General features: G+C 34.5%; 1 protein-coding gene and 1 pseudogene across 1 annotated transcript; both read right to left on the bottom strand.

The window, feature by feature from the left end:
* Positions 1-5,105: 5,105 nt before the first annotated feature.
* LOC122526809 lies at positions 5,106-11,406 on the bottom strand. Its single transcript, XM_043650360.1, has 6 exons — positions 11,309-11,406; positions 8,382-8,589; positions 7,821-8,013; positions 6,956-7,276; positions 6,160-6,420; positions 5,106-5,935 (listed from the first exon to the last, which is right to left on the bottom strand). The coding sequence occupies exons 1-6, from the start codon at positions 11,404-11,406 to the stop codon at positions 5,106-5,108; spliced, it is 1,911 nt and encodes a 636-aa protein (XP_043506295.1).
* A 3,790-nt stretch (positions 11,407-15,196) lies between these two features.
* Positions 15,197-15,768, bottom strand: LOC122526808 (annotated as a pseudogene).
* Positions 15,769-18,574: the final 2,806 nt, after the last annotated feature.

Here is an 18,574-nt window from a genome sequence, read left to right as displayed (position 1 = left end):
CGATACACTCCCTAGCATACACTGTCTCACGTATGTCTACGTTGTCAATACGTCCGCGGTACGAGCTATTATTAGTTACGACCTATCGCTTCAACTGTCGGAACAATACTGTAATTTATCGTTGTTTACTAGTGAAAAGGTTAATTAGCAGAAATATCTCTAACTGTTTAAGATAAAAATAAATTAGCCTTTTTTGTGTGGAGATTGGTATTTTCTACGAAGGAAAGGACAAATGTATATCTCCAACTAGGAAGACATCTCTAAAAACAAAAAACTAGCATTGTCAATGACACAGAAAATTGTTAAATTATTCAAATCAACTGGAAGTATTATACAACAAAGATACAAACATAATTTTTAAGATAATATATGAAATGTATTGGCTATTAAAGGGATTGAAGTGTGTTGATGCGTGCGAGGATGAAGGAATGAGATTGAAGGTAATGTAGGAAGTGGGTAAAAAGGTGAGGAAAGGTTGGCGGCGTTTCGTCTCAGAGTCGCTTGCCTAGGGGACTCATATCACAGTAGGGCTGATGGCAGCGACCCCTTACCCCAGATGCTTGTTATAACTACTACTCGCTAGGCTGGACTCGGTCACCCATCCTTAGCGGTGTTCCGCACTCTGTTTAACATCGAAGATCGCTAAGGACTTCGACGCTAGGTGCACAGCCATTTGCGGCTTGTACAAATCGGTGTTCGAAACTCGTACTCGAGGAACTATAGGCCGCGCTACAGCTATGTATTTTGTGCAGTTGCTAATAATTGTCTTTTGAATAGAACTGTTTGTAAAATTCTGAAATAATAATTTCAGACCATTTAAAATTACAAGTGTATAAAGTTTTGCCTTGTGATATTGGATCACAATCATTAATACGAAATTTGTTCGAAATATAATAATGATGACAAATGTAAGTATTCTTCACATTAACGAAATAATTTATTATCAAATGTGTACATTGGTTACAGAAAAGAAACGTCATTAATATTATCAATTACTCATAATCTCGTGTAATATACGTTATAGAAAATAATAAGACCATATTTTTTTGAAGGGAGCGTTTATATTGATAAATATTTGATAGTTTTAGAAACATATTCCAAAGATATTTTACACACTCGTTAAAAGTGAAATAGAACATATGGTTCCAGCACGATGGTGCTTCATTACATTATCCGATGTCAATAAGGAATTGATTAAATGAAAATTATCTAGACACAATTAGATCAGATGTACTTGACCATTTGCATAGCAATGTCTTCTGTTAGTTCCAAATTGATTAATTTTTGATTCGCCCAAAGAAAAGATTTTCCAATTTTTAGAAGTATTAGCGAATATTAATTGAGCTATTCTATTTTTTTAAATTAATTAATGGTTTTTTAAATATTAACTTTATTAAAAAATCCTACATTGTATAAGCTTTTTAAGGCTGTACACTGACTCACATTAGCAACGTTTTCTTCCTATAATTAATTTGTGATATCAATCGTTGTTTTCTTTAGGTCCGAAATTAATTTCGGATTGATTCAAAAATGAGTTTTATAATTTCAATTCTTTTCGTGGTTTTTTTTTTATGGTTTTTCACGGGCGATCTACTAGCCGTCATAATATCTTTTAATTATATCATTTACTGTACTTTCCCTGACAGACAACGCAATTTTACGAGATGCCTTTTCCACTTCCGACAACTTTATCACAACTTTGTACATTTTAATAGACATCTCTTGGACCATGTTTTCGTTTTAGCGACTAGCTATCAACTGAAGTAATTTACATTACAATTCTGCGAAATGTAAATACTCACTGATCTTTTACAGACTTATAACACATACTGGTTGGGAACTTTTGAACGCACTAATTTAGATATTCTTTAAATATATAAAAATAAAGACAAAATAGTTGATTTCTTTTGCAGTATTTATCCACATAAATATACCTTTATTTATTATATTAACAAAAAGGCCTTAAAAAAACTTTTCTTACCAAGGAAAAATTGCAAAAATGATCTGGTTGAAAACATCAGTGTATTTAAGATCGAATTCCTTTTTAACATAAAGAATGCTGGTAGATACATTAGATTGGTAAAGAACGCTTCAGAATTTAATCTACGCGTCATATTGTAAAGTGGGTAGTATATTTGTTTATATAGTGAATTTTGTCCATTTCGATAAAATTTTTTCCTTCAAGGTTTTATTATATGATATTGTATAAAACGAGAAATCAGCTAATGAAAAAAAGCTAAAATATTATTATCTTATAACTTTCGAAGAACGCGCGTTTTGGGTAGCTCAGGTCGGTTAGAGTCGCCTACCATTGACATGAATTGACAACATTAAATCTTTTGTACATTTATTATTAATATTTATTAAATATTCTTCCTAGATTAATTTATGATCAAAGTACACACATATACAGTGAGTCACAGAAGTATTCGTACCCTTCCTATTGTTCACTTTGAATGATTGCTATTTATTTATAATGCATTTTATAAAATTCTTATAATGGACACTGTATATTGGAATAACTAAGCTTTCACTATAAAACACTATACATTTTATTGTAAAAAAATATGTTAACATAACAAACATGTTTAGTTAAAATTGAACAAAATTCGAATTACAGAAGTATTCGTATCGAAGAAATTATTCAAATTTGAAATCAAAATATTTACAGGTACAAATATCGTTATTCTATGTATTAATATAATTTATATATAATGTCAGTACATAGTATTACATTGCCAGAATCAATACGTGTCGAAAATGAGCCGAAGTTTCGTTATCTGAACGAAGACTAATTTATAATTAGTATATTGAAGGAAAGTCTTACTTAAGAATTTCAGAATTAATAAAAAGAAGTAAGTCGACAGTGCAATACATGATAAAGAATGTTCAAGAGGAGATGTGTTAAATAGACAACGCAAAGGAGCTCCGAAGAAACTAACTTTGAGAGGAGAAAGAGCAGTAATTAAAGAAATAAACAAAAATCCGACTATTAGTGATTCAAAGTTATCAGCGTTCGTTTTAAAATCATTTAATAAAGAAGTGTCTGCAGAAACTTGTAGAAGAATTTTACGAAAAGAAGGTTTTAATGATAGAATTGCTAATGCTAGGAAAAACCTTTTATTAATTAGAAGAACCGTACGAAACTTTTACAATTCGCAAAAGAATATGTTGACAAAGATATTAACTTTTGGGAACACGTCATATTTTCAGATGAGAGCAAGTTTAACATGTTTAATTCAGATGGACGTACCATGGTATGGAGGAAACAAAATACGGAGTTTGAATTAAAAAATTTAAAAGGTACTGTCAAGCAAGGAGGGGATTTCGTCATGACATGGGGCTGTCAATGGCGTTGGTGATCTAGTTTTTATTGACGGAATAATGGATAAGGAGTATTATTTAAACATTTTAAAGGGTCATTTGTCATCAAGTGCAACAAAATTGCAATTGGAAATTAATTATTATTTCCAACACGACAATGATCCGAAGCACATAGCTTATATTGTTAAACAATGGATCTTATGTAATACTCCACATGTTTTACCAACATCACCCCAAAGTTCCGACGTGAAAACTATTGAGAATTTATGAGCACAGATTGAAAGAAGATTAAAAAAGTTTGAAATTATTAATAAAGAAATATTAAAAGAAAAAATTGTAGATATTTGGAATACGTTAAAAAAAAAGAATTTTCGAATCGATGTTAATATTGTCTTTTTTCTTTCTTAGAAGCAGAATAAGTTTGGATGTTTTGACACTCTATACATACGCATAATTAATCTGTATATATTATTGACTACTTACTTTATGTAAAACAGAAGTCATGTCATTAGTTTTCATATACAGTGGCTCACGAAAGTGTTCGAAGAAGTACAAATGAAAACTAAAACAAGAGAAATATGTATGTTAGACTTAAAGTTTGGAGATAATACTATAAATACTATCAGATGCAAGTATCAAAGTAGTACATGTAAAATTTTAAATCAATCGAATTATATATGTAGAAGTTATGAAGTATTTGCTATACAGATGTATTGTAAGGGGCTCACGAAAGTGAACAATAAAAATAATTTATACCTTGCTCTATATTAATATTTAATCGGGCTTTCTTTCGCCTTGATTACTTCAACCAGACGTCGCCCCATGTTGTGCACCAAGTTTTTCAGTCACTGGGCTTAATGAAGTTCCATATTTCTAAATATTTTTTAATCTTCTGCCAATTTCCTCTCACAAATGTTCGAATCGGATTTTAATATCCGCACTTTGTGCTGGTATACGCAGCGTATGGGGTATATTGTCAAGTAACCACTTAAGGGTATGAAGTGTTGATGATAGTTAAGGAAATTTAAGGATGTATGTGAGAATGTAGGAACGAATGCAGGAAGTGGAAGGTAATGGGATAAGGATGTAGGATTTGGGTAAGGTGAGGAAAGGTTGTGCGTTTCGTCTCACAGTCGCTGCCTAGACTCATCTCAGTGGGGCTCTGAGAGCAGCCACTCCTTTTTTTTTTTTTTGTTTATTTGCTAGTTGTTACACGTGCAGTCCCTGGGCTTTCCTTGAAGCCCTGTAACCTGCATTTGTTATGATTAGTTAGCTGTTAGTTTTTTCCTTTGTCTGGTTTGATTTAATTTGTTTTGCTGTGTGTTTAGGGTTTCAGGAGAAAATTTTCAAAAAACCTGCGTTTCGTGAGAGACGAAAATGATGTGGAGAGTTATTGTGTGTCTTATTAAACTAGTGCATGTTTTGGTAGTCTTGCTTTAATTTTTAGAGGTGTGTTAGCCGTCTCATAGTTTCCAATGTTTCTAATAAGCGGGTTCGTGTGATTTTCGTTATATGACTTGGTGAGAGATTTTTTAACGTATTCTTTGATTGTAGGAATGTTTGCTATTGAGTGCAATGTTTTAATGAGGGTGCCATAAGGTTTATCCAATATGATACGCAAAAATTTATTTTGCATTATTTGCACTTTGTTGATATGTGTTGGCTGCTGCTGCCCATATTTGATGACCATATGTTATGATTGGTCTGACACAGGTTTAATTTTGGTTTTTAGTCTGCTATTTGTAGATATCAGGGGTATTTGGAGTGCAGGGTAAGCTAAGTTAGCTCTTTTTGCTAGAGAAAGTGCCCACATGATTCTGATCGAGGATGATTCCGAGGTACTTGGCGGCGTGTGTCCATGAGATGTTATGGCCAGTGATTTTGATGGTATCAAGTGTTTTGTTTCTTTTGTTTGAAAAGGCGATCGCTTGTGTTTTGATGGAGTTTATTTTCAGTTTCCAATTCGTGAAGTATTCCTGGAGTTTGTCTATGTGGTTCTGTATGTATTTAGTGGCTTGTGTAGAGCTCCAGGATGATGCATATATTGCAATATCGTCTGCAAAGATGGCTAAGTGGGTTTTGTCTGTGTGTGGGATATCGTTTATGTATATTGTGAGTAGCGGTCCTAGGATTGATCTTTGTGGCACACCTGCAGCTATTTGTTTGTGGGTGGATTTGTTTCCGTTTATTGTAACATAGAATTTACGATTTCTTAAGCAGCTTCGGATCATGTTTATCAAATTTGGGGGAAGTTTAATATCCTGTAATTTTGACAATAAGGCTTTGTGCCAGACAGAATCGAAGGCTTTGTTTAGGTCTAAGAGTATTAGTTGTGTGGTGTGGTTTTTGTTCTTTTCCATGATAATATGTTCTGTGACTCGCTGTAGCTGATGTATGGCAGAGTGTTCTGATCGGAAATCGAATTGCTGTGGGATGATTATGCTTAACTTCTGAATATGTTTTTGTATTTGGTGCTGTATAATTTTTTCTAAAATTTTTCCAAAAATATCTAGTAGGCTGATGGGCCTATAACTAGATATATCAGATCCAGGTTTGCCGGGTTTAGGTACGGGTATGATCTTCGCGACTTTCCAGGAAGAGGGAAAGTAAGCTATTTGCAGACAAACTTTGTAAATGTAGTATAGCTGGACTATCGGTTTTTTTGGGAGGTTTTTGAGTTTTTCGGCTGTAATACTGTCAGGTCTCGGCGCTTTGTTATTGGGAAGGTGTTTGATTATATTGCGGATTGTATTAGGTGTGCAGTGGACACGAGTAGGTGGGATTTCTTGTGGTAGGGATTTTTTGAGGTGGGATTTCTTGTGAGTGTTGCTTTACGGTTGACGAGTTTTTCTAGTGGAGAGTATTGAGTGTAGGCAGCCATGTGTATGTCATGGAAATTTTGGGCTAAACCTTCTACTTTCTCTTCGTCTGTATATAGCTGCTGGTTGAGAGCGGTGTCTTGGAGAACAGATATTTTAGCTTTGGAGCCACCAGTGTAGGTGGTCCATAGCGTGTTGTCGGTACATTTGATATTGGCCAATTTATCCTGCCATGCTTTGTTTTTAGCGTTAGTTATTATTTTATGAATTTTAGTGTCTGAAAAATTTGTAAGTGGGATGTTCTTTGGTACTCCTTCTCATTTTATTCCTATCTTTAATTGTTTTTAAGAAGAGTGGATCGATCGGGATTCTGTTTGTTACTTATTTGGAATTATTTGTGTTGTGTTTTTGTATGCCTTTTGTATGTGTCGTGTCAGAGCTTTGATTTTTGTGTCTATCTGTATTTGGTTGCTTAGGTGCGGATTTATGACAGTGTTGCTGCAAAGTTTGCTGATCAACTTCCAGTCTGTATTATTTGCCGAAGAGGATTTTGTAGTTTCCTTGTGCGGCTTTATTGTTAATTTTACCGGTAGATGGTTGGAAGGGAAATCATCAATGGTTTGGCAATTGTAGGAATATGGTATATCAGCGAGGAAGATGTCTATGTTTGATGGAGTACAATTTGGCTTCTTGTGTGTATAAGTTGGACTATGTATGATTTGATAGTTCCTTGTGTCAGCGTGTTTTCTGATTTTGGATCTGTTTGTGTTTGGTTATATTGTTCCATAGGGGGTGTTTGGCGTTGAAATCACCACCAATGATGAAATGGCCTGCTTGATGCGGTGGGATGATGTGGTCTAGATCTGTTGTGGTTATTCTGGTTTTAGGAGGGGCGTATGCGGTTCCTATCGTTAGTGGGGGTGTGATTTTCAGTTTTAATTGGATGGTATCTATGCTCGATGTAGTTTGTTGAGGAGTATCTTCAACAGGGATGTTTTTTTGGGTTGCTATTAATACGCCTTCTCTTGGTTTGTTTTGGTTTGTAGGAATTCCGTCCTTTCTGTAAATGTTGTAATTTCTGAGTCTGATTTTATCCGAAGGTGTAAGCCACGTTTCAGTTATTATTGCTATATCTGTGTTTTGTACGTCTAGAAAGTTTTGTCAGCGGTTTTATTTCTAACGCTGGTAGCATTCCATAAAATAATGTTTAGTGATTTATGGGGCTGATCACTCAATTTTGTTTCACTGATTTACTATCACTGAACTCACTGAACTCACCAATGCTCTATCCTTTCAATGATCTGATGACTGTCTCATATAATGTCCAATATATGAATCAACTCAATAGCCAGCGACTCCTTACCCCAGACGCTTGTTGTTATAACTACTCGCTAGTCTAGGCGACGGTCATCCATCCTAGAGCGGTGTTGCACACTCTGTTTTTGCTTAACATCGAAGATCGCTAGACTTCGACGCTAGGCGCACAGCCATTTGCGGCTTATACAAGTCGGTGTTCGAAACTTGTACTCGAGGGACTATAGGCAGCTATACACTCGTACAATCCTAGCCTTGTGCTTGGGATTGTTATCTTGTTGGAAGTTAAAATTTTCTAGTAGACCCAATTTGGAAGCACTTTCTTTTTTAAAATGTGTAAATACATATGTTTGTCTAAAGTACCATCTATAAAAATAAGATTTCTGGCACTATTTGCTGCCATGAACCCCCAAACCATCACCGAACCACCACCATGTTTTACTGTTGGTTGTAAATTATGAATATCCATTTCCTTATTCAGTTTCTTCCACACATAACGTTGATCATCGGACCCAAATACATTAAATTTGCTTTCATCAGAGAAAATGACTGTGTTCTAAAAATCATTATCTTTACTTTCATATTCTTGTGCAAATTTTAATTGTTAGCTCTATTGGTCTTCCTAATGAATGGCTTTTTCCTTGCTACTCTACTATGAAAGTTATTTTTTCGGAGTATTCTGTGACATAATTCGGGATGTACATTTTTTCCAAAGTAATTATTAATCATTAGAGCAAGCTTTGGTGCCTTGGATCCTTTTTTATTTCACGGATTACCGGATCCTTTTTTATTTCACGAAGAATAATTTTTTGTTCTCTTGCACTTAATTTGTTCGGTCGATCTGTACGTTGTTTGTTCGCTACTGTACCTTCAGTTTTAAATTTTTTTTATAATATAGTGCACTGTTAACACACTTCTGCTCACACATTCAGCAATTTGCCTATAAGATTTTCGTCTTTGTGCATTTTTAACACAATCTATCTCGCACATTTTCATTTCTGTTCTTTTTGCATTTTTACTACAAATACGGCGATGTTTAGTTGACGATATAGAATGTACTACACGATGTCTAAAGACAGACTGACCAATGTTTACATCTTCTAAATGAAAATATTGTTTTTTCCATTGACCTCTACGCGTTCAAACACTTTTGTGACCTCATTAGTACATCTGTACAGCAAATACTTCATAACTTCTACATATATAATTCGATTCATTCAAAATTTTACATGTACTATCCTGATACTTGCATCTGATAGTATTTATAGTATTAGCTCCAAAACTTAAGTCTAACATATATATTTCTCTTATTTTAGTTTTCACTTGTACACGTTCTAATACTTTCGTGAGTTACTGTATATTTGTGGAATGGCGAATTCTGAGATAAGGCCCAGAACTTTCTCCATTGCCCAAGAACGAGACAATTGTCGCCTGTGGAATGCGACTTGGGATGTTTAGAGCGAAAGTTAGGTCTAGGAATATTTGAGTCGTCCAGGCTTAAGTCTTATGAACCTAGGTCTTATAAATATTGAGGGTACGAATGTTATGTACATGAGTGTGAGAGTGATGAGAGCTTCAAGGAGATACATCAAAAAGGAATTCGCAGAGAATAGCGAGTCATTATAGAGAGTAAAGATCACAGAGAGTAGCGAGTCGCGAGAGGGTAAAGATCATAGGGAGTAGTGAGTCGCGAGAGAGTAAAGATCATAGAGAGTATCGAGTTGCGAGAGAATATAGAGTATAGCGAGTGAGAACGAATTTTAATTTTAATCTTTTTGTTGCCGCCACATTAGTACTTTTTCTACCAAATCCCTATTTTAATAAACTTTTCAACTTTATTTAACAACGTAGAATAAATGTTCTTTATTTTATTCCTACTATATTGTATCATAATATCAAAATATTCTTTATTTCATTCCTATTACATTGGAATTCAGCTGAGATTCTCACAAAATTGGAGGCTCGTCCGGCTTTTGTTGTTTTTATTATTTTTCTGATTTTTACAGTGGAAGAATGTTTCTCTAAATGTTAATCTACTAAATTGAAGTATATGATGCATGAATATATCAAGTATCATTCAAGGTTTATATTTATCTAGAATAAATATTTTCTTCTCTGCGTCACTACGTCAAATTTATAGAAATCTTCAAGATGTGGTTTGAAATCTATATGTAAATTTTTCTAAAATTCCTATATGGAATAAGTTTTTTTAGATGTTAAATTCTTTTATTCACTTCATCCATTAAAAAAAGTTATTTTGAGAAATGTTGGAATTTCTTTTTTTTATATATTTGAATTTATAACATTTCATTTAAATTGATTAAATTTTATTCATAATATTTTTTCTATTAAAAATATCGAGTATAGAAGAACCCCGTATAGAAGTGATATTGCAGATACATTAATAAACTTAACATACAGGGTGTCCCAGTTTTTTCCCGAAAAACTTTACCAGCATATTCTACAAGTAAAAATAAGAAAAAAATGTTATATGAACATTGGCTTTTAAATGCTTTGTTAAAAAGTTATAATAAAAATACGAAATGATAACGGACTGGTGTTTCGTCGACATAGCATACGATCACATTGCCATCTATTTGGTATGTTTCTATAAATTCGAATTTTCACTTGCTGAGGCCGTTGATTTAGTCGTTGGGTCGTTTGGGCGTTTGAAGCTACAAACCTAGAACCTTCAAAATGAACTTGAGCCAGAATTGGTAGGAGATTATTATTTCGTCAAAATTTATGGATCCAATTAAACGGTTGTCCAGTACATTATGCAAGACCAGTAAGACAATGGTTAAATGATCATTACCCACAATGGATAGGTCGAGAAGGACCAATTCCCTGGCCGTAAAGATCACTAGATATCACGCCATTGGACTTGTGGGGAATTGTGAAAGAGATAGTTTATCAAACACAAATTAATATGTTGCATATAATTTGCTGCAATTAAGCAAAGCGAAGAAGACATTAATAATGCAATAGAATCAATTTTCTGTAGATGTCAATCCTACATTCATAACAATGGACGATATTTTGAAATGGAGTTATAGTATAAGCCGACAATGCGGTATGGATCAAGAAAACAGTCCGTTATCATTTCGTATTTTTATTATAACTTTTTAACAAAGCATTTAAAAGCCAATATCATATAACATTTTTTTATTTTTACTTGTGTAGAATATGCAGATAATGTTTTGCTGAAAAAACTGGCACTCTGACACTGGCAAACTGACACTCTGTATATATATTACAAAAGATGCGACGACCATGAAACTCTACAAACTGTTAGTAGTAACAGCATGAGGAGAACTATACCTACACGCCATTTCAAACGGAAGTAAATGTGGTTGTAGAATGGGGCAAGTTGCACCAGGTGGTGGAAATTTATGCCTGACCTTTTCGACTTTCGAAATATATTTGGATGGAGTTTGGCATTGTATCTTTCGATATTTTTGATACTGGTTCTGGATTTCTATATGAAAGTTTTCATTTAAGACAACTTTATTAAAGGTATTAAAAATGTGATCGGTCAACACTTTTGTGCGGAAACAAGTCAGCTGTTGAATTCTGGCTCGTTGTTCCGCGCTATGTACTGTGTAGAGACGAAAAGAGGTCACTCTTTTTAAAAGAAAGCAATGCTAGTCTAATTGACTAGATTCAATACAATGGATAAAACCGCGCCTATGGTTCTCTCAATTACCATTTCCAATTAGCTGGGAGTAGTACCATTTCGTCTTTGCGACCTATTGGTGTTTCATTTCTTCAGGCATTGAAGATTTCCATTGAAAAAGTATCGTCTGCAACATGAACTAGAATATCCAATCTAAATCGATCAAAGTCATTACTTCCTCGTAGAAAATGTTACAGTGTTTCCGGACAATCCTAATGGCCATACTCCTCTGCAATCTTCGCAAAGATTTGTGCGACTGTGCTTATTAACCATTATGTCACCCATCCACACTGAGGCTCAATAAAGAACCATTAATCATATTATCTCTGTACAAATATGGTGAATAATCCTATCAGATTCTCTATAGTTGGGCAACAGTTAATTAACAAAGGAAACTACCAAATCCGCAATCGCCGATTTTGATGAAATTTGGCATGAACATAGTTTTTAAATAAATATTTGACCCGTATTCTTTTTCATCGGCAATGGGCGATATTGAAGAGGTGAAAACTGCCTTCAAAGTTGGGGATACGAAATATATTTTATTAAATATCTCGGAAATTACTGAAGATACTGTTTTTATGTAAATTAATGAAATTATTTTTTTTGTTTTTTTATTGACGAATTTAATAGTGTATACCGTTTTGCAAAAAAATCTTTTGTTTCAATAATATATTTTTGATAAGTTTTTCCAAGTGAATGTTAACAAATTTTCTTAAATATTTATTTATGAATATTATATATTCAGATACAAATTACGGACAAAATGAAATCTTGATTTTTTCATTATAAAAAAATTCATTATTTTCAAATCTTTATCGCTGGACGTGCAAAGCAGAGTGTACTGGAATTATTCCCTGTCCGTAAATATGTTTTAAAATGTTAAATGTTAATATATTTTAGTTTGGATAAAAGTTGATTTTATTGTCAGTATTTAATGCTTTTTTTAAATAGAGACGTTCAAGACACGATCAATTACTCAATAAGTGATATGTATAAAGAAAGTCAATGGTATAATAAAATTTCACGTTGAAAGTCGATCATAAAACAAGTCCAGAGGATTCTCCGACTTTCTAAGACCTGTGAGATCCCTAGAAGGAATAAGAATGCTACCTATAGACTGTAAATGACACTCGGAAGTACTGACGAGATCAACTGGATTTGATACGAGCTATCGAACGAGTCAGACGAACTGCAGCGTTTTTGTATAAATACTGGATTATGTAATTGTATGAAATATAAATTGTAAAAATATATAAGTATATGTTTTGCATATTAGAAGTGGGATAAAACTCGCGTGGCCTAAATGGAGTAATTTATATTAAGTGATAGTGACGTAGTAAAAAAAGATATCAATGTTAGTGATTCACAGTGATGGGACGACATCGTTCACATCATTCATCCGGCAATGAGAAAAGGAAGAAGAAGCACCGATCGAGATCTAGTTCAAGATCGGACGATAGATTAAGAAAGGTACGACGAGAAACGTTTAGATCGGCTGGAATTACTGGTCGACTGTCTGGGTAGATAGTCGCAACCACTTGTATACGTTCCACCTTACGTTCGAACAGGAGACAAACAAATGATCCCTATTTTCGATTCATCTAAGGATGATTTGGTGGTGGACCAATGGACAGCTCATGTGGATCAAGTCGCTAAGCAATATAATTGGGACGACAGGATCATTGTCAGATTAATTACGAGTCGGTCACATGGACAGATATCAAACGTCTCTCTAACTCTCTAGCTCTTCAATTCCTTAAATCCATTCCATTCTGTAGACTTTTTAAGGAGGAGACTTTATGAGGCTAGTCGCTAGGGGATTATTTCATAAATTAAACACATTAAGGAAATTGGACCTCGTCGTACCTGACAAATATCTTATAGATATGGTAATTGGGGAAATAGGCGATTAAAATATCGCATGAATTTTAAGATTTGCTAAACACACGGAGGCGAACGTGCTATGCACGTATATGATATTCCGGAGAGGTGCCGAAAAAGGATAGTGACACTTATTATACTGTCTGTTATAACTGCAAGAACATAGGACATTTTGTAAAAGATTGTAAACGACTGCGAGTATAATAGGCATATTGCAACTCTTGAAGTCAGACTAAAAAGATGCTCACACAAAAAAAGATAAACGAAGTTATTACATGTCGACTGTTTCGTAAAATATGTATGGACAGAGACAGAAAATATGGGTGGACGGTCATAAAGCTGAGATATTAATTAATACAGGAAGTGAGCCTGCAAAGCATAGAAATAAGAAACTACTTTCAAAATATAAAGAGCCGTCTAGTACACGGACTGTCTTGCTAAACGATCGCTATGAAGTGGAAGATTTACGAGAAGGATTTATACGATTACAGACAGTTGTAGCTGTGGACAGAATTAAATTTTGGATCTTGATTCAAGGTGAGTATTAATGTTCGAATCACTAGGTCGGAGATATTAGGCAGGCATACAACGGCAAAAGTCGTAATGGGGACATAGGACATAGGGACTTAAAACTGACTTTGGATAGTGCGAAGGTACTTCAAGATCATGCGACGGTAGAGGTCTTTAGGACTTTATGGTTGACATTAGGTAGTACGAGGGTATTACGCCGAAGCGTTCAAACGATAGTAAAGATTACAATTGTGGCATAAGACACCTTGAATAGTACGAAAGTACTGCTCTAAAGCCATCATACGATAAAGATTGCAAGGACGGCCTAGAAATATGGCTTTATGATTGACTTTGGATAAAATGACGATACCATACGAAAGCAATTATATGGTGTCAGAAAACTATTATGGTATTTTCGGAGTATTTTCTAGCCATTAGTAGCATCTCGGTGACGGAATAATGCTCAAAACAAACGTACTTGGAATATAAAACCTATAAAGAGATCAACTTAGGATATAGATCTTATCTCCTTTTACTAACAGGATAAGTGCATTAAATTCTGAAATATTTAGTTATGCATGCTATAACTATAAAAAGGGATGTTAAGGTTAATCACGACTAATATCGACATGCACTTTTACGTATGTACTTTGGGGCGCAAGGGATCATCCACTCTTATGGGAACAAAAAAGAAACTAAATGATGGATTTGAATTTATTGTATTTTGAGCTCCTATGCAATTCTCGCTTGAGTCAGGAATGTTGAACAACGGCTAAGTGATCTGACTTGAACGATTGAACTGAATAATTAAACTCGAATAATTATAATGTGTAACTGTTATACTGAGTTCTGTGTGATTGACTAATACTCTCTTTTATCGAGGCTTGAATTGCCTTTAAATTGAATTACCCTTTCCAGAAGAGAGCGGGAAATGTGCTAAGATCAATTAGGAAGTAGGGGGAAAGATTTCCAAATTTTTCCATCGCCACTCATGAGAGTGGGGCAGTATTTCTGAGAATGATCGTCTCTAAAAAATTATCTCGTTGCAATCCTTCGAGTACGCACTTATTATGACATGGTGATCTCCATGATGCGGAGGACTTAGTCGCATAGATTGACCCAAATTTATGGCGCCTTGTTTGGAGTTTCCAAGTGGTCAAATTCCCGATTTGCTATGCTAAGTAAGGGGCACATCAATATCATAAGTGTTACGTATCCTTAACACAATATATACAGACAATTATATCATATGATTAAACACAATAGTAAACCAACCTGATTTTATTAAATTGCTAATTTTAATAAATATGTAAAATTGTACATTATTTCCTTTATTTATTATCATTATGAAAAAAAGTGTAATAATTAGATAAATAAATATTATATTTATAACATTCCTAAAACTATTATTATAATTTCTTATAAATAGAACAGATATACGGCAATAATTCTCCTAGTTGATATCCGATAATATTTACACTGGTTTCTTAAGTATGTATAAGAAAAGCTTGTCTAGACTCATGTTGCCGACAACCAAAGGGGGAGGTCATACACTTTACAAATAATTAATTATTAAACTTTATTCCATACTCGATCTTGGCTATAATTTTGAAACAAAATCAAATAGTGTTCTCTATCCATTGTTATTATCCTCACTGTTAAAGTTAATTTAATCTATCAGTGAATCCATACCATTTCATAATGGTACGTTGACTGCATAATATTTTCTCTTTTCAAATATCACATAGATCGCCAGTACCAGAAAAATATTCACCATATTTATAGAATGAAACTGTCATCACTTTATAAAAAATTTCTTCTACATTATCTCCGTGATGATCATCAATATCAATATGTAGAATTTTGACAATATGAACAATTTGAACAATTTCTAATGTTGTTTACATAATAAAAACTAGACTTATCATATTTTTGGCATGATGTAAAGCAAATTTCTGAAACTTGATTGTTAAGTTTTATAACAGCAGTTATCCAGCTGATAATTGACAAAATTCATATAAATCATTAAAAATAAGGCAATATTCTCCTACATCAAATCGTTCTACTTGTTTGTTATATTCTGATATATTAAATTTCAAAAACCTAACATAACCGTCACTAGAATTTTGTCATTTCATCTGCATTAGCTTCATGTGGACGATGTATTTGCATCTTTCTGTAAAGACCATAATTTCAAAGTAAATTATATCATTCTTATGTCATATTACGATGTGGCTTCATAGGATGTTTTTGTTCATAATAATAATTTCCAATATTATAATAGTAGCAAACACGCTTCGTGCTACGTGATAACGTTAATATTTTCATCGACTTTCTCCAGGTTAATTATAAAATATTTGATATGAATCAACGCGGAATATCGGAACTACCCGACAGATCATGATGTTATAATGCATATTATATGTTGTAATTTTATTTCTGTGTCGCAAGCTAAAGGACAATCTTCTTTAATACAACGCAGACTTTTAAATTCTGTAAAAAATATCGTAATATAAGGAAACATTCTATGAAGAAAGTGAACTTGAATTATCATAAGATTTGTATTATTAATGTTCGAGCATTTTTAATGTTGGTTTTTCTTACACATCGCGGAGTAGTTAAATTACGTATGTATAATCTTCTAAAATCTTCTAAACAAAGAACGATTTTTCTTGCCAGCATGAAGAAATTTATTGTATTATTTTTAGATATTTATGATCAAGGGCAACAGCTTGCCCATTTTTTCATGCTGGCAAGAAATCCTAATGTTTACACTCCCTCGTGGCTATTGTGATCGCTCGTTGTTAATCCCGGTTGCTGACCCGCGGACAAGTTTTGCTTCATATCTTCTAAGCATTGATTAAGTCGATGTTTTAATTTTAGTATTTTTTGGTAAGTACGTTCAGATAATCAATCGACCCATATTTTAAAATAATTGATTAGCTAATCAACTCGTATAATACAGGATCATTGTTAGTGGGGAATTCAGAATTCTAAAGAAAATACTCTATAAGTACTCTATAAGTATCGTTATACAGGCAACTATTCGCGATTTTCCGAGCTCATCGGAATCATTATGCTGTTTCGCTACACTTCGCCAACGCATGTATATTATTTATTCGCCTCAATATTATATTATATCATATCGCCTGTATATTATTCTTCACAAAAACGGCTTATTTGTAACCTTTCAGATTTTCGTAACTATGCAAACATTTATGGATTTTTTTGTTTTCCTCCATGAGAATAGAGTTCGGTTAATTGATATTGGATCAATCGTGTTTTGATAAGCGATAAAAACGTCCTTTTTTGAATCAGACGCAAAACGTGAACAAAATTCATTTTGTTGATTGTGCCTATATCTTTTCTCAGTAATACAAAATGTGAAAAAAAAGAGTGTGATAGAGATACAATATCGAATCAACAATGGTCCTAAAATTGCTTCTACAAAAAGTCAGCTTTTATTATTTATTAATAGACACAGAGAAATTCAAAGTATTCAACATTGTACACATAAGATTATTATTATTTACTCTATTGTTAGCAATAACTCTATTGTTTATTTATTATTTTACTATGGAAATGGTAAATATGTATTTCGGATATGACCTCGCAAATGGTAATACATATATATGCAGTTTATCGTTTGAATGTAGAGACATACATACATTAAATAAATAATGAAAGTTGATTTTTTTACCGAAACAATTATTTTTAGGACCTACATTGATTAAACATTTTTTACAGCTCTCGGTTTTTTTTTATACGTGGAGGAAATCTTGCATAAGACACCCAACCCATGTTACGGAGCTGGGTAGTGTCGGATTCCTACCGACTAAAACCTCCACCTGCATCCTGCATTGATTCGAGACCGCGGGACCGGAATATTCTCCGCTGCCTCTTTCCATCTGCCTTGCGGCTTCTATCGTGGTGTTTTATCCTTTCCTTTGGTTTATGTACGCGGTATCGGCTGCCACTGTCGTACCGCGTCTTCTAGTTTTCTTCGCGTTGAGGTTCCTTCGCATCTTTCCTTTTGTTGCCTGATTGTTCGTCCCATGTAATTCTGTGTGAGAAAAGAGAGAAAAAAAAAATGTTTTGTGGGGCTTTGAGAGAGTACATTTCCCGGTTTGCATGATATTTTGAAGGTGGTTTCGCGTTTCGCGACCTCAGAATTGCGCTGGTAGTGATTTTATTGGAGTGTTGATGTGATGGGTGGGCGGTAGGCGGTGGGTCGTGTTGGTTGGCGTGATGTAGGTTTAGTGTACAGAGATGTTTGGGGAGAGCGCGTTTCACGCTCTCCGGAGCGTAGTGGTGTTGTCGTGTAATGAGGGTTTGTGTGAGCGATGGGTGATGTGTGGTGGATTGGGGTTATCGTATCGGTTGTGTCTGGAGCTGTTCCATTGTTACTAGGAAAGCTTCTGTGTCGGCGGATTCGAATATTGGCTGTGAGGATTTAATTTATTTGTTTATTTCTTTTGTTTCTTTCTATTGTTAGCTATTTATTTGTTTATTTATTTAGTGCTATTTAGTGCTAGTGTACTGATGGTTGCTAGGGAAGGGGGGAGGGGGAGGTTACGGGTACTCCGCGATCATTGGGCTGTCCTTTATCTTGGGACTGTGGAGTTCCCCACGCGGCGTCTGGCACTTGCTCGTTTTCGTCGCCTTTCTTGTCTGACCGGGTATTCTTCCTCCCGACTTCTCTGCTTCGCTTTTTTAATCGTCATTACCTCTTCGCAAAATCGCGTGACGGTGATTTCCTCTTCCTTTCTTCTCATCAAAGCGCCTTAATCGCGCTCAGCGAGATGTCTGGACCAATCACGTCCTTCAGCCTTCTTTGCTGACTGAATGACTGGCATTCTTCAACCGTGTGTTGAGCTGTGTCAGCGTTGGCTCTATGCACTTGATATGCCGCTATCGTTTCGGCGCCTATTCGCCGCCAGTAGTCACCGAAGCATCCATGTCCGGTGATTACCTGCGTTGTTCTGTAGGTCAGTTTTCCCGTCCCGTGAGTCGCTCATTGCTCCCAGTGGAGAGCGATCGCTCTAAT

The sequence above is a fragment of the Frieseomelitta varia genome, unplaced genomic scaffold (assembly GCF_011392965.1).
Source record: "Frieseomelitta varia isolate USP_RPSP 00005682 unplaced genomic scaffold, Fvar_1.2 scaffold_194, whole genome shotgun sequence".
NCBI lineage: Eukaryota > Metazoa > Arthropoda > Insecta > Hymenoptera > Apidae > Frieseomelitta > Frieseomelitta varia.
Note: the sequence above shows the minus strand (reverse complement) of the source record. Positions and strands in the feature narration are given on the sequence as shown.

Excerpts from the sequence above, each read along its gene's own strand:
- LOC122526809 (XM_043650360.1), bottom strand. The coding sequence starts at position 11,406 with ATGGTTAATAAGCACAGTCGCACAAATCTTTGCGAAGATTGCAGAGGA. Across the intron at positions 8,590-11,308 it reads GTAACATTTTCTACGAGGAA|AGGTCAATGGAAAAAACAAT; the intron begins GTAATGACTTTG and ends TTGAACGCGTAG. Across the intron at positions 5,936-6,159 it reads ACTAGAAAAACTCGTCAACC|CTTACTTTCCCTCTTCCTGG; the intron begins GTAAAGCAACAC and ends GTCTGCAAATAG.